This window comes from Rhododendron vialii, chromosome 1a (genome assembly GCF_030253575.1).
Source record: "Rhododendron vialii isolate Sample 1 chromosome 1a, ASM3025357v1".
Taxonomy (NCBI): Eukaryota; Viridiplantae; Streptophyta; class Magnoliopsida; order Ericales; family Ericaceae; genus Rhododendron; species Rhododendron vialii.
The window spans coordinates 6,945,804-6,960,981 of NC_080557.1; the positions used below are offsets into that span (position 1 = coordinate 6,945,804).

Here is a 15,178-nt window from a genome sequence, read left to right on the forward strand (position 1 = left end):
CACTACCCAAAAACAGATTCCCTCACGCCTAATTAACAATTTCACTCTTCTTCTTCCATCACCGGATCCTAGGGCCCTCTCTCTCTCTCTCTCTCTCTCTCTCTCTCTCTCTCTCTCTCATACACACACACACTAAAGTGTGAGGGGTTCAAATTTTAGCTGTGGTTCTTGGCCAATTATTGGGTATATTTCTAGAGTATTATATGACATTGTCATGTGATACTTCTCGCAAATAAAAGAACGTCACCACATAACGTTGGTCACTCATTGTCTTTCAACCACCTAACAAAAATAGATGATATTGTTCCTATAGCATAATTTGTCGCTATGTAAAAGATTGGAATCCAAGAGCACTTAATAGTTCGTGGTTCCACGACTTTTATCTATTAATGTATGTCAAACCATCTGTGCTATTCACACAGATAATTGCACACAGATCATGCACAGATTTTTGTGTAGGGTTCACTCCGGGTTCCGCACAAACAATTCGACCCATTCATTATATGCAAAACATTTTTTCAAGGGCCCCGTGAAAAATCAACTCAATCTAATACATATAAGTGCTCAATCCAATCATCTAACTTTTCATTCAGATTTTAGGATAATGAAAATTAGATGATTGGATCAACTACCAATAAATATCAGATTGTTTTATGTGGAATCCGGAGTGGATCCCACATAAAAATCTGTGTGCAATCTGTGTATAGTAAATTGCTTAGCAAAGTTGTGGAACAAAGGGCCATCCATGTTTTTCTCACACACCAATGGATTTGTTTAATTAAGTACTACTGGGCCATATTGCCCTTTATAGTTATTCTGTTTGGCATGTTTGGCCCTTTTTTCTTTAGAAAAGCGAACATATACTTTCATAAACTTGTATGACTCCACTTAATTAAAAGGATACTTTGAATGGCCTTCTAATGACTCTCTTAATATTGCACCTCCTTTCAAAGTTAATCAAATGAGCCAAGCAATAATGCTACATCAACTATAGGAGTAAATTTCATGGCAAATCTAAACGTAGATGTTAAACGTTGGGGATGCAATAGACGTGTGATTGTATACTGGGGACCAAATTGACATTTCGCTAATACTTGGAGACCATTCGAAAAAAAAGAGCATCAAATACACACCCCGTCAGAATAAGTGGAGTGAGAGTGTTACTCAAAAATGTTGTTTTGTAAATTTCTCCAATAATTGTTGTTTGGCTACTTATAGTTAAACAGTGGCAGTTGCACATCAAGAGATGGCTGTGCAGTTGAACACCATAAATTCCTATTTAGTAGGAGTAATTTTTTCTTAGGCTTCATTTTAACACTAATCGGATGGAATACATTTTGAACACTCAAACAACCGGCCGGAAGATCTGAATCCGTACCGCAGCTCAGATGTTTCGGAATTGAACACTTAATACAGTAGCTAAAAAGTTCAAATATCTATATTTGGTGGAAGAAATTTGGATTAATTCTCAATAAGTGTGCAGGTATGAACTCGATCTCTCTCTCTCTCTCATTCCAAAAAGTATTTGCTTACCTACCTAACACAAATTAATTCGGATACATCTAACAAAGAAGAGTACAAAAGAAGGGGAGTTGTTAATTTCAGACATATTTTAGCATGAAATTAGGGTCAAGATGTTGGAAGATTAGTCATTGAAGTAAACTTGAAGCTTTTGCAATGAGGGGAGTGATGGGTATGTCTCTAACATGCAAGGCCAATTGGGACAAAGTCACTTTTCATCTTGTGGAGACAACAAAGACAGTTTCTCCCCCACGAACTCGAGTTGCTACACCTCTCTCTCTCTCTCTCTCTCTCTCTCTCTCTCTCTCGTTTTTTGACACACTAATGCTACACTGCATATGCAAGAGACTTTTTCTTTCTACACATGGAGGGAAGGCCTCCTAGAAGGGCCCAAAAAAAGCTTCTGTCAAACACTCCAGTACTGGATTAGAAATTTACCCCTTTTGTGGTCAATCAAACAACCCTTTTTTGCTTTCCCCCAACTGCAACTTCTGCTTGTGCCCTTTCTCAACAGGAGATGATCATTCTTTCAAGATCCGTCTCGAGGGCTCACCTAATTTTGAACCAATTTCGAACACTTCAAAGCTCAACTCGGCTCCTCTGCAACAGTAACTGCACTTAACTACAATGACACAACTGTCGGGTCAACGGCCCTGATAACTATTCTTAGAGAGGAAGGAAGTGTTTTCCCAAAAGTCAAGAAAGGTTGCCACGAATTTTTCAAACCACCTTCTTGGGCGGTTTGGATGCATCTATTCTTGAAGTTGTCATTCCTCTGCTTCCAAAGATATACTATTTTGTTTCTTAGAATTGGGATTCCCATCTAAAGACAATTTAAAACTTCCCAATAGTAGCAATGGTCGTACCCCATCCCTAGAGGTTAGTGGCTTAAACCCAACACACAACCCCCCCATCCCCATCCCCCCCAATAGTCAAAACCCTGCGTCTAAACTTAAGTCACATAACTCGTGTGCTCATGCGTAAACGGGAGCGCAAAAACTTCTTTGAATCACATCTCAAACTACTAAAATCTGCGAGAGCGAGGACTGAGTGTGCGAGTGTAGTGCGAGGATTGAGGATGGAAGAGCATGACATTTTGAAACACAGATATTCAGCCATTAGTCATCAAGATGCATTTGTTTTCCTATTCTGTCAAGAAACTTGTGCAAAAAGTGTAGGCTAAATTCTTCCAAATATCCAAAACAAACAAAACTGAATTATCTTCAATAAAGGGAAAAAATTCTCAAGAAATGACTAATACCCGTCACACATTGAAAGTCTACATAAGTGATCTTAGAAATATAATCAACCATGTAATCTTTAAAACAAACATAATTTCTCCCAAGTTCTTATAATTTTATAACCAAAATTTTTCAGCTGATGAAGGCGGTAATGTCCATCTCTCAGAGTAACTTACGCCCATAGGGTGTTATCGCTGTGTCATTCTTATGCTTACTTCCCTCTAAGTTTACAATAGGCATATAAACACGACCCGAGAAAACCAAGAGATTGGCCAGCGACATTCAACTGCGATCAAGACAAGACAGTGATTTTAGTGAGGAAGAGGGCATCAGAGAAAAGTAAAGGCAAATAAGAAGTTTGTACTTGCCGAATCGAAGGGAAGCCCCCCAAACAGCAGCCAGCCAATGCCAATTGTAAATAGATCCTGTGTCGACATAAACGAATTCAATTGCGAATCACGAAATGTTAACTAGATTCAGTAAATCAAATTCTTTAACACTCTCAGGCAGTGTTTTGGTTTATTGGACTGAAGTTGGGCTTGGAATGCTCCTTCGGACATTCGGTTCACTGATAAAATAACAGATGCATCGTTCCTGCGAAGCAAAGCAGCAATGCCACACCTAACTAGTCATTCCGGTGAACTAAATTATTTCTGCTTACGCACCTTCAAGTTACCACAGACAGTCTGCGTCAGTGCTGAATTTAGAGTTGTATTTAAGAACACGCTGTAATTCAACAAGAAAGCCAGTATGCAAGAGAGAAGCATCACCACCTACACCACATTCAAGTACAGCAATTAGAGAACAGTAATACAGAGTCACGAACCAAACATTATTTCACCCGCTAAGTACACTAAACAGAAATGAAGCAAATATCAAGACAATCAAAATTACGAATTTTAGTTTGATGGCATCAGCGATGTTCACGGCTAAGGTTGAGAAGACTACGAAAACCACATTAATAAGGCACCAAAAAGGAAAAAGTGAATGTGATTCATTCGCATAATGCAGGAGTCAACTGTTCAAGCATATGCTGGATATCAGGGCAGTAGGCAAACTTCAAAAGAACGTATTACAATAAGACGAAATTTTTTTGTTTTAGTATGGAGTATCATAATCAGTTTTGAAATTATCTAAAACAATCTATTGATTTGGGTTGTTGCAAGCACTGGGTTACATGATTCCCGTTAAATGCACAAGCAAGGCAATCAGCTTTGTGGCAGAAAAAGGAGTAAGATACTACCAGAGTTGCAGAGAACAATATAAGGGAAATTTCTAGGTTTCAGTAAAATTAAATACAGATAAAAGTAGATCCAACACATTCTGAACCGACCAAACAGTTTGAATTTCTTTTAGTCCATCACTTATTTGCCACATGGAAACTATTGCACATATACTTTTGTAGGTCATGAGGAAAAAACCAGAAAGCAGAGAGCAATTTTACCATTTGTGTTGTAGAGATTACCTAGTGTCATTAACAGCAATAAATTAAAAAAATTCTCTTGCAGATAGTGTCCGGAAATTAGAACATCCAACTTCAAAGTAAATGGCAATGAACAGAGAGGCCTCCCAGACTCATAAACTAGTCGTGGATATACACTATTTAAACAATGAGGGAGAAGTTCTCAACACTTTCCCCCCGCCTGTGCTACCCTTGAGTCCTTGACACACAGGTGGAAGGGTAAAAAACAAGATTGAAAAAGCAACAGACAAGCTAATATAGTGGATACGCCGGCAAAGGAAAGAAAATAGGTTGGATATATGTAAGCATGGTCCCGAGCATGCAGTTTAAAAGCAACAACTTTTCGTTTGATAATGGAAGCACCTGAAAGCCGGGGAAGAGTAAATAAGGGAAGTTCATTGTCAACTCTAGGTCACCTCTGATAAAAGTCCAGCATAGCAAGATTGGCCCACAGAGTAATCCTTCAAAAATTCAACTCAAATTACAGATCTAGAAATGTACAAATGACTGATCGAATTCCTTACGCATTAGAAGGCCGTTGTACTTTGATTTTTATAGAACAAAGTAGAATTCAAAAGATATGATTACGTTGAAAACCCATAACCTTACCGTTACACCACATAAGGCCAAAGCTATTGAGGCCACTTGATTTTCCTAAGAAGATTAAGACAACATCTTAGTATCCACAAAATATGTGCAATGGAAAAGGCATACACGAAGATGGAAGTTACCAACGCGAGCTACAGAAGCAAGATATACTGCTGTACAGATGTTTGATATGAAAACAACAGCATAGCTGTAGGAGTCATATGACAAGTCCCGAGCTCCTGCTACCAGTGCACCGAGTATAATTATCGCCACACTGATGAGACTCTTGGAAGTTTGGTCCGAGAAAGATGTTAGAATCATTGAACTACTAAGACAACAATAGATAGTTGTACAAAACTACATTTGATTGCTATTTTGAATTCTATAACGAGGTTAACTGAATGGTGTTATTGCATATGTGCTGGAGCTTCAAAATACTAATTCCAGAAACCCAAAACCGTCGTAACTTTTATGGTAAGAAACAATCACTCTAGAATGCCTGCAGATGTATCAATCTAGCCAAGTTAATGATTAACAAACACCAGACTAGCTAATGTACATCCAGAAAAATGGACTTATTTTGGATTTAGTTTCTCAAAGAACTATTACAATCATTGATATATCTACGGATGAGACTGAAACTAACATGATATTGTGTTGATTATTGGTTAAAAAAATGTCATTTGGTAACATTTTACCTCTGGATTTGAATCAAAGTGTACAATAATGGAACTTACATAAGTTTTCAAAAAGTAGTCTTCATTTTGTGTTGGTTGTGATAAAGTTGCATAAGTCCTTTGGATGCTTAATATATTGCATTTTATTTCCAGAAAATAACAGGCATCTCTAAGCGATACTTAGGTAACAGACCCTAGCATGATTAAATTTCCATATGATTGTAGTCTATAAAGCACTGACACCTCTAGAGGTCGCAGTATCGCAGTGTCAGGACACGAGGGGACATGTATGGGACACGCCACGTGGCGTGTCCCATAATTTAATTTAATTTTTTTACGGATGGGGACACGGGAGGGACACTGATGGGGACACGGCAGGGGCCAAATTGTAATTTTTTAAATTTTTTGGGGGCCAAACTGTAATTTTAAAAAAAATTGGGGTCAAACTGTAATTTCTTTAAAAAAATGGGGCCAAATTGTAATTTTTTTAAAATTTCTGGGTGTCAAACTAAAATTATTTATTTATATAAATAAATAAATATACAAATGGCGTGTCCCCCGCCATGTCCGTGTCCCCATTTTTTTAGAATTTCCTTGTCCCTGTGTCCGTGTCAGTATCCGTGTCCATGCATCATAGATTGTAGTAGTGCAAACAGAATTTAGATGTTTTCCTATTTCCGGAAACATAATGATTCACATAGTAGAAAAGGGCAACACCAAGAACAGGGCGCCTACCTGCAAACGACGGAAAGAGAATGTTTTTGTCCTACGAAAATATACTCCATGACCATCGTAAAAGCAACGGTTGTCCGTCTAAGGGTGGTGTACATCGGAACACTAATACCACGCATGGATTCCATAGATACCACCTTTAACATAACAGAAGCATTAAGATATGCTATCAAGAAGGAAGATTGTATTATATAGTATTACATACCAAGAGAAAGTGAATGCCTTTCTGTAGCATCAAAACCATACCATGTAAAGCAAATATGAAAATGAAAGAGGAAGGGTGTGAATCAATGTCTCGAGCGATACAAGAGTTGCCGGGTTACTAGAGATACTCTCTTCCTCTGATTCAACATGTTTGAAAGATATGATCTTCCAATGTCTCAATGCATATAGAAGTAGACACGAGCTCGTCATCTGCAAGAAAATTTTGTAGCACAAGAATTGCCACACTCGTCAAATAAGAGGAGGATGCATACACCGATTGAAGGTATGTTTCGTAAACCTTCTGTTTTATAGGAACAACTCCCTCCACAGATCCTTGATTCAGACACAGGCTTAGGAATCAAAGACTTCTGAAATTATAACTTGGGGTACTTGAGAAAAAGAACATGTGTATATAGAGAAGCAAATATAGGTATGGAAATTTGCATTGAATAATATCGTAATCAATCAGTACAAGAATGCTTTTAGCTAAGTTTTATGTTAATTAATCAGGTCAAATTCTTTTAGACAAAAAAATAACTCTAGTGATGTGTGGGTAGGTGGATTGTGGTTTTTTCAAAATTAGTCCTCACGTCGAATCTGAACAACCAATATCATGAGAACCTAGCCCCCATGCCCAAGCAGCTGGGGGACCTACCCAAAAACCAAGAAATCGAAAAAACATCTTTCCCTCCATTTCTTTGGTACGGCTGAAGAAATTTGAGAAGATAGGGCATAGCTTTCAGAAAATAGGAGAGACAAAAAGTTGTCGGCCCATAGGAGCGTTTCTGATATGTAACTAACAAGATTCTTCAATTTTCCCTCTTACAAGCAGTAAGCATCATCAGCAACAACTACTGCTCGTTTCTTCGTATTCTAGGAGAGGGGATCAACTAGTGTTCCATAGAGGACTTTTTCTTTAATAATAATCAACCCGAGATTGCAAGACTGAGCAAAATACTGAACAGTTTTTGGTAGCATATTCTTGTTTTGAACACCAAACATATAAAACTACCAGGGCATGTGCACCTGTAAAGTTGGAAGTCCAAAAGCAGGAAAAGATGAGTTTCCAACACAAAGATGTTCGGGGTAGCCGATGCAGAGACAACAGATAGAGAGGGAGTCACCTGAAGAAGTGTGATGACATTGGCACATGGGAAATCGTAAGAGGAAATGGCTGCTTTGTTGAAGAGTACCAAGAGAACTGCAAAACAGGTGCCCGGGGGTGATTAATAGCATCTCAAAAGGGAATTGAGCGAGCCCCTCCCCTGCCGGAGAGTAGCAGCGATACTAAAAGAGTCGTTGCAGCCCCATCCCAATGGTAAAAGGGCACTTTTCTGTTGTTCTCTTAACATGAAAATAGTAGAAAGTGCGAAAAAATGAATTATCTTGTACAACTCATTTAAGCATGGTTACATAGCTTTTACTTTCTTGCAAAGAACACTAGAAAATTTTATTCTATTATGAAAGTTACCACCTTTCACGACACTTCACATTATACACATAATTTTTTCCTTTCTTATAGTGATATATAATAGGCGTATTAGCGATAGCGATGAATACGGATTATAGATTGTTGCATCAGATCATACTATACTGCAAATTACAGATTTTAGATTTCAGTGGAAGTAAATTGTGGTTGCCACAGTAACAGTTGGTACTGTTTCACTACAAAAGCTGAAACCTAAAATGTGATTCGAAAAGCACCCCAAGTCCAGCTTCTCTACAATAAGATTCTACTGTCTTTTTCAGCTTCTAGGAATCCCTATAATCGCAAAATTTACCGAAATCAATTTTTTTGACAAACACTCACGGCAGCTTTTTAAAAAGCTAAAAAATCTCAAACTCACTGATGAATTGTAACAATAATCAACCTCAATGAATCAGCTAAATGAGAGTGAAGAGGGAGATGCAGACCTGCGCAAGCCATGTAGGAAATAGCAGAATAGGCGCCTCTCTTAGTCATGGCCGAGCTCTGTTCGGGTACTAACAACTCGTGACTTTCCAACGATTTCTCCAATGCCATGTCTGAAAGAGTATGTGTTCCTCTCTGTTTTTTCAGTGTTCGTGCGCTTTTGGTAAATGAAAAAGAAAGATTCAGAGAGGTTTTATAGAGAGAGAGAGAGAGAGAGAGAGAGAGAGAGAGAGAGAGAGAGAGAATATCTGTCATTTGGAGTTGACAGGTCTTTTGCCGTTAATAGAAAATCGAGTCATGTGGATTAAGGTATTATTTGAGGATTAAAAAAAACTTACTATAAGCTATTACTAAAAGGCTGGCTTATTAGGAAAGTCATAAATGCTTCTGAGAACTTGAATAGATCCTATAAATCAAAATCCAAAACAAGATGGAAATCTATTCATATGATTTTGCAAATCAATCCCGTTCGGCTAAATAAGCCGAGTGGCTTGTTTTTTTGTTCTTATTCAAATTTTTTTCGTATTTATTTATTTTTCGTTAATTTTTTGAAGATTATTGCATCGTTGTAACGAAAGAAATCTAAAAAGTAAAAAATTATTATCGAAATCCAATTTTTTTTGAATAAAGACGAAAAAATTGGCTTATTAGCTTATTTTTATTTTTATTCAAAAAAATTAAGATTCGATCGTAATTTTTTACTTTTTAGATTCCTTTTGTCATGACGATGTAATAATCTCCAAAAAATTGATGAAAAACTAACAAATATAAAAAAAATTGAATAAGAACAGAAAAATAAACCGCTTATCTTTTTTAGCCGAACTAGACATCATTGATGCTTGAATTGGATACAAAATTTATCCTACCTATCAAATGACTTTTGTGGGACTATGATGTCACAAACTACCTTATCTATTATGCAAGAAAGAATGGACTTACATTGCCTTTTTATTCCTGGCCTACCAGCTGGAGCCTTTTCCAACATCTTAAATAATCGTGGCTTTTTCCTTTCCTTTTGAATAAAGCGGAGTTGGGTGAAGATGGGGATCAGGAGTAAGGGACCGTTCGGCTAAATAAGCCACTTGGTTTATTTTTTTTGTTTTTATTTAATTTTTTTTTGCATTTGTTAGTTTTTTATCAATTTTTTGGAGATTATTTTTTTTTTATGATAAGAGGAATCTAAAAAATAAAAAATTACGATCGAAATTCAATTTTTTTTGAATAAAGACGAAAAAATTGGCTTATTGGCTTATTTTTGTCTTTATTCAAAAAAATTAAGTTTCGATCGTAATTTTTTACTTTTTAGATTCCTTTCTTCATGACGAAGCAATAATTCCCAAAAAATTAACGAGAAACTACCAAATGAAAAAAAAAAATTAAATAAAAATAAAAAAATAAGCCTCTTGACTTATTTAGCCGAATAATTTCGGATGGATCAAATCTTCTTTTCCCTGGGGAACCTCTCATCATTAACACTGACTGGTCCACTTCTCTTGGATGATAGGACCTGTCCTTGAGAAAGATGTGGCGCACTTTCTTCCTTTGTTCGGAAATCTAGCAGGTGACCGGTGAAATGAAAATTGTTGATTATAATAAAAACGTCCAAAAAACACGTAAACACTTGCACACACTCGCAAAGCTAAAATAGCGGTTCGTATCCTTTGTCCTCACATTTTTTTTGGTCCCGGTAGATATTTTGTACAAATAAATCACACTAAACTCCTAAAGCACAGGAGCTTAGACTTGGCGGTCGTGTGGACGACGAAAGGTCATCTCAATTGATTCAAAGTATCTAGTCAAAATGTCTGTTAAATTTCTAGTCATGCCTTTAATTTTTAGTCAAAGTATTTTAGAGTCATAATATTGCACACATATGCATTTAGTTAACACGATGAAACACATCATTCTAGGTTTATCATTATGCATGTAGTCTAGGTATTTGAAAGGGCTGTCTTGGAAATCATCTAACCTTCCTTGAGTCTTGAAGAGTCATCTTTTGTAATGTCTATTTATATGTGATCTAATGAAATGACAAAGGGAGTTGAGTTTAATTATTAATTATTTTGCAAGTGCGCCTCACTTGGAGTGAGTGATTCCTTCTATTATTAAGCGTGTGACTTGGTCGCATCGAGTGACATCCACGATTAGTAGCGTTGAGTGACGTCCGCTACCCTTAATCGAGTGGCATCTCGGGACTATCCCAACATTGCGGGTCCCGGCCTGCGTCAACTCCTCCTTCCGATCTCCCTCTCAATGCAAAACCAAAACCCACGTCATTTTTTAGCCTATAAACAACAATTATTATTCAACCACAAATATTTAACACACTCACATCTTTTGGGATTGGAAAATTATGTAGTGCGAGGCACCCTGTAAGGCGCATACAATTCATCGATTTTGACAAAGAATGGTTGAGATATAATTTTTAATTATGAATGATAAGAATCATTTATTACCGGTCATAATTGATTTTTGATCTGGACTGTTAATTGATGAGATCAACGGCTGTGCGCTGCACTACAACCCCTGTAGGGCACGCTACCCTATAGGATCCTCGGGCCCCATCTTATGGTTGGCCTACACACACTGGAACTGTAGTATGTGAAACCTAATGTGAATGTGAAAGAGTTTGTGTAAATGTTTGTTGTTATAGAATAATTATCTAAACAAAGTTGTAATGCTTATTTTCGGCCCCACATTTTAATGCTTCTTAGCCTCCACATTAGCCTGGGTGTGCAATCTGGTGTACATGACTGGTCTACCCATAAGGCCATAACATTTTCATAATTAATCCTGATTAAAGGGAGAGATTACTGTTACGGCCTAGAATTTTTATTTATCTTATTAGTTATTTTGGATCATTATTAATTGAAAGTGTTATGGTGTGGGTCCTAATTAGCAATTTTCTTTTTTACATAATATAGTTACTAGGTACATTATTATAGTTTGAGGGTATGAGTATAATTATTAATTACATTAGTTAGCGTATATCAGTTAGATACGTTAATAATCAAATCAGCTACAAATTAGGGATTTTACGTTGTGGGTAGTTTTAAAGTTACATGTGAAGAGATATTTTAACGGAGTAGGGCTTTTATTTGGAAGAGAACGTTCGAGATAGGAAATTTGAGAGGAGAAGTTGGGGGGACTGAGTAGTAGAACGAAGCACTTTTACGTTCGGCTGATTGGCGATCGATTGGGTAAGCGTTCTTTTTCCTCTTTATTCTCGTTCTTTTCCCATCTTTTGTAGTTCATGGATTGGGATAAAGTTGAACTTTTGAAAGGCATCGAACAATGGGATTTCTGAGAGATTAATTAAGTTCCATCCTTTTCGGCACCAATCGTTTTATGTTAATCAGATTAATTTATGGAGCAGTGGAGTTTGGGTATGGGATCAGGAGGTGTGGTGATTGCACGTGGAATTGGAGGTTGAGTTGGGTTTTGTAGCTTTCGTGTTTACTGTAGGATTGTAATTAGGATTAGTCTAGTTTCATTTTATTATTTTACTCGTACATAGGCAGGACCCTATATCTACTCAGTGTATATTAGAATAGTTAGTCATTTTGTGCTTTGATTTTATTGTTCAGGTTAGCCTCGGTTTCTATTGTTCGAGTTGCATTACTTTTGGACCTAGGTGAGTGGTTAAACATGTTACGTATTTTCCAACTTCCCCGTGTCCCTTAAATTATTGTTTAAAAGATTTTATGATTGGAATTGGAAACCCATAACTCTTTATTTGGTTACTTGAATCGGCATGCGGGAAAACGTTTGGTGAAATCTTTTATTGTCTGAATAAATCTTTTGGTGAGAACTTTGTGTATATTGTTGGGAACATATTTTGGAAAGTCCAGGAAAATTAATCCTTTGTGTGCGGGTGACTTTGGCCATTAGAGAAGAGACCAGGTTAGGCCGGTGACTCTAATGCTCAACGGCTTTCTTTTGTCGGGTCGTTTTTTGGGAAAAGTTCCACGGGCTGCCTATTCGTGGTGATTCAAAGATACGATATTGGATCCAATTATGAGATATTTATTTACTGGCATTTAGTTCTATCGATTTTGGTTGTGATTCCCCATTGTTGTTGGAAATTGGTTTGTGATCACCATTGAGATTTATTGGTAAATGATTTATGGCCAAAATTTGTTGGTTTAATGCACACCTTTGTATGCCAAAATACATTATCGTGATAATCTATTTTTAGCCATGTTTTAGAACTGTATTATTATACATGCTTTGCTACTCATTGAACTCGTCAGCTGACGGATTTATTCCAACTTCTTTTTCAGGCAAGTTGGGAAGATAGGCAAGGACTCTGGCGGCATCTCGGGGATTCCGTTTGTTGACCTCCTTAGGGTGTCTCATCCTAACTTAGTATTTTTTTTTCTTATTGCTTCCGCATTTGAAAACATTTTTATCTAATATTTGGATCCTCTTTATTATTGTTGTTTCATGGATATTGATTGATTCATGGGATGTTTATTCCCCATGCTTTTGACTGGATCCAGTTGGTTTAAGTTATTGGTTGGGAATGTTTTGAATAAAAAAAATGATTGTCTGTTTGGAGGCTTGAGAGTTTTTATAAAATTTCTTTTTAGGCTGCATGTTCTACGAGCTTTAGTCTTGTGGTTCATGGCCGGTCACTTCTCATTTTGGGCCGTGACAATTACCCTTGGGCTATTTGGACGTGGGATAAGGATTGAGAGTATTATTTATAAAAGGGATAAAATAGTACAATGTATTGGTTAATAAAAGATGGTCCACATTGATGTGATGTTTATGAAGAGAGATTAAATAGGACAAATGATAATGCCATGAGCAAATCTGCTACTGCCACGAGACTTTACTTGTCCTCCCAATTTTACCCTTCGGACCTTCTCTGCAGGGCTGTTCACTCACCCGACCCGACCCGACCCGAAAACAGACCCAACGGACGGTTCAGATCGGATGGATCGGTCGGGTTCGGGTCTGTATGGTCGGATTTTTCAAACTGTTGGTCAGGTGTCGGGTGTACCATATAAAATTTCGGATCACCCGATCCGACCGACCTATTTTGTACAAAAGCAAAAAAATCCCCTAATTTCTCAAATTCACCCATCTGTTCGACCGACTTTACTCTCCTCCAGAGTCCAGACCTCCACTTCGATCTCCTCTTCTCCTCTAGACCTTCACTTCTCCTTCTCCCACAACTTCTCCTTCTTCCACAGTCCCACTCCCACGATCCACCCTCACTCCTCAGTCGTCTTCCTCCTCCAATACAGCAGACTCCAGTCTCCACCTGTATTCAACGACGACATCTTCGTGCTCAACAGCTATGGCAGCGGCTCCACCTCGTCCTCAACGACATCCTCGCCACTGTCGTTCCCAGCCATCCACCTCGCCCAATTCCTCCTCCGCCAGCCGCCACCACCTTCTCCTCCTCCAGGTCACTGTAATTTTGGAATTGAAAATATGGTTCAAAAATATGATTTTCATAAAAAAAGTGTGTAGATCTGTGATTGTGAATCGTGAGTTTGTAATATTATGCTATGAATCGTGATTGTGATCTGATTTGAGGTTGTGATTGTGTAGATCTTTGACTAACAGACTGTGTTTGTGATTTTTTGAATGTGTTCGTGATTTTGTGATTGTATTTGAACAACCCGACAATCCGACTCGAATCAACCCGAACCAATCAGAACTCGATTCGGATGGAACCCGACATGTGTTTCGGTTGGGCTCGGGTGGATATTTATGCAATCCGACTAAAAGTCGGGTCGGGTTGAACTCGACCAAACCCGCCCGATGGACAGCCCTACTTCTCTGTCATATATCAGCTTCAATCTCTCTCTCTCTCTCTCTCTCTCTCTCTCTCTCTCTCTCTCTCTCTCTCTCTCTCCCCTCCCTGTAAAAGTAAACCTACTTCGCTCTTCTTCAGTCCTTTGAACCTACCATGAATCCCCCCAAAAAAACGAGGACTCCTGCAAGATTCCCTCCAAACTCGAGACCCCAGGCCACCACTCGGAGAGTTGGAGACCTACCTTCCCTTTCCAATTGCTTTGGCGTGATCTTTCTATTTCTGATTGTACCTTGAATACACACACACACACACACACCACGGATCAAGTGAGGAATCCCGCATTTTGTTAAAATGCGAAACTTTCATTTTCCGATCAAATTTTAAAAATTCGAACCGTTCAATGTGTGCAGAACGTGATTTTAAGAGTCCACGCGAGAAATCAGCAAAAAAAATGATCGGAAAGGGCTTCATTCGAGCAGTTTTTTTGAACCATTCAATGAAAACTGCTCGGATGAAGCCATTCCCGGTCATTTTTTTTGCTGATTTCTAGCGGGGACCCTTAAAATCATGTTCTGATCACTTTGAGCGGCTCGAAACATTGAAATTTAATCGGGAAGGGGAGTCCCGCATTTTTATTATCCCTCACCGGAACCTGACTATATATATATATATATATATATATATATATATATATATATATATATATATATATATATATATAAACTATACGGGCAACCCAATCCAGCCATTAGTCCCAATCTATAATTTCATATGCAAATAGTAGATTGAGAAAATGCATACTGCAATTTTTTCCCCCTAAATGCCAAACATATATTCCTCTGTTCAATTTAACTCCAGAATTGAAATACCCACGTCCCTGGAATTAAGAAGAGGAGAGTGAAACAGAGAATCACATTTTACCACTATGCCTCTCTGCAATTTTTATCTCTCTCTATCTATCTCATTTTACTTTACAATTGTCCCTTTTTTAAAGGAAAAATACGAGAAAAAAATCATATAGAACAAACAGTTTTGTAATGCAATACAAAATTGTTATTTGATTTGAAA

At 37.7% G+C, this 15,178-nt stretch overlaps 1 protein-coding gene across 1 annotated transcript; it reads right to left on the reverse strand.

Moving 5' to 3' along the window:
* Positions 1–2,699: 2,699 nt before the first annotated feature.
* On the reverse strand, positions 2,700–8,545 carry LOC131300365 (UDP-N-acetylglucosamine transporter UGNT1-like). The gene is made up of 10 exons (XM_058326161.1): positions 8,340–8,545; positions 7,550–7,626; positions 6,468–6,635; positions 6,225–6,358; positions 4,956–5,086; positions 4,834–4,878; positions 4,588–4,685; positions 3,428–3,535; positions 3,131–3,187; positions 2,700–3,048 (listed from the first exon to the last, which is right to left on the reverse strand). Exons 1-10 carry the CDS (start codon positions 8,446–8,448, stop codon positions 2,974–2,976), a joined length of 1,002 nt encoding a protein of 333 aa, XP_058182144.1. The 5' UTR covers positions 8,449–8,545; the 3' UTR covers positions 2,700–2,973.
* Positions 8,546–15,178: the final 6,633 nt, after the last annotated feature.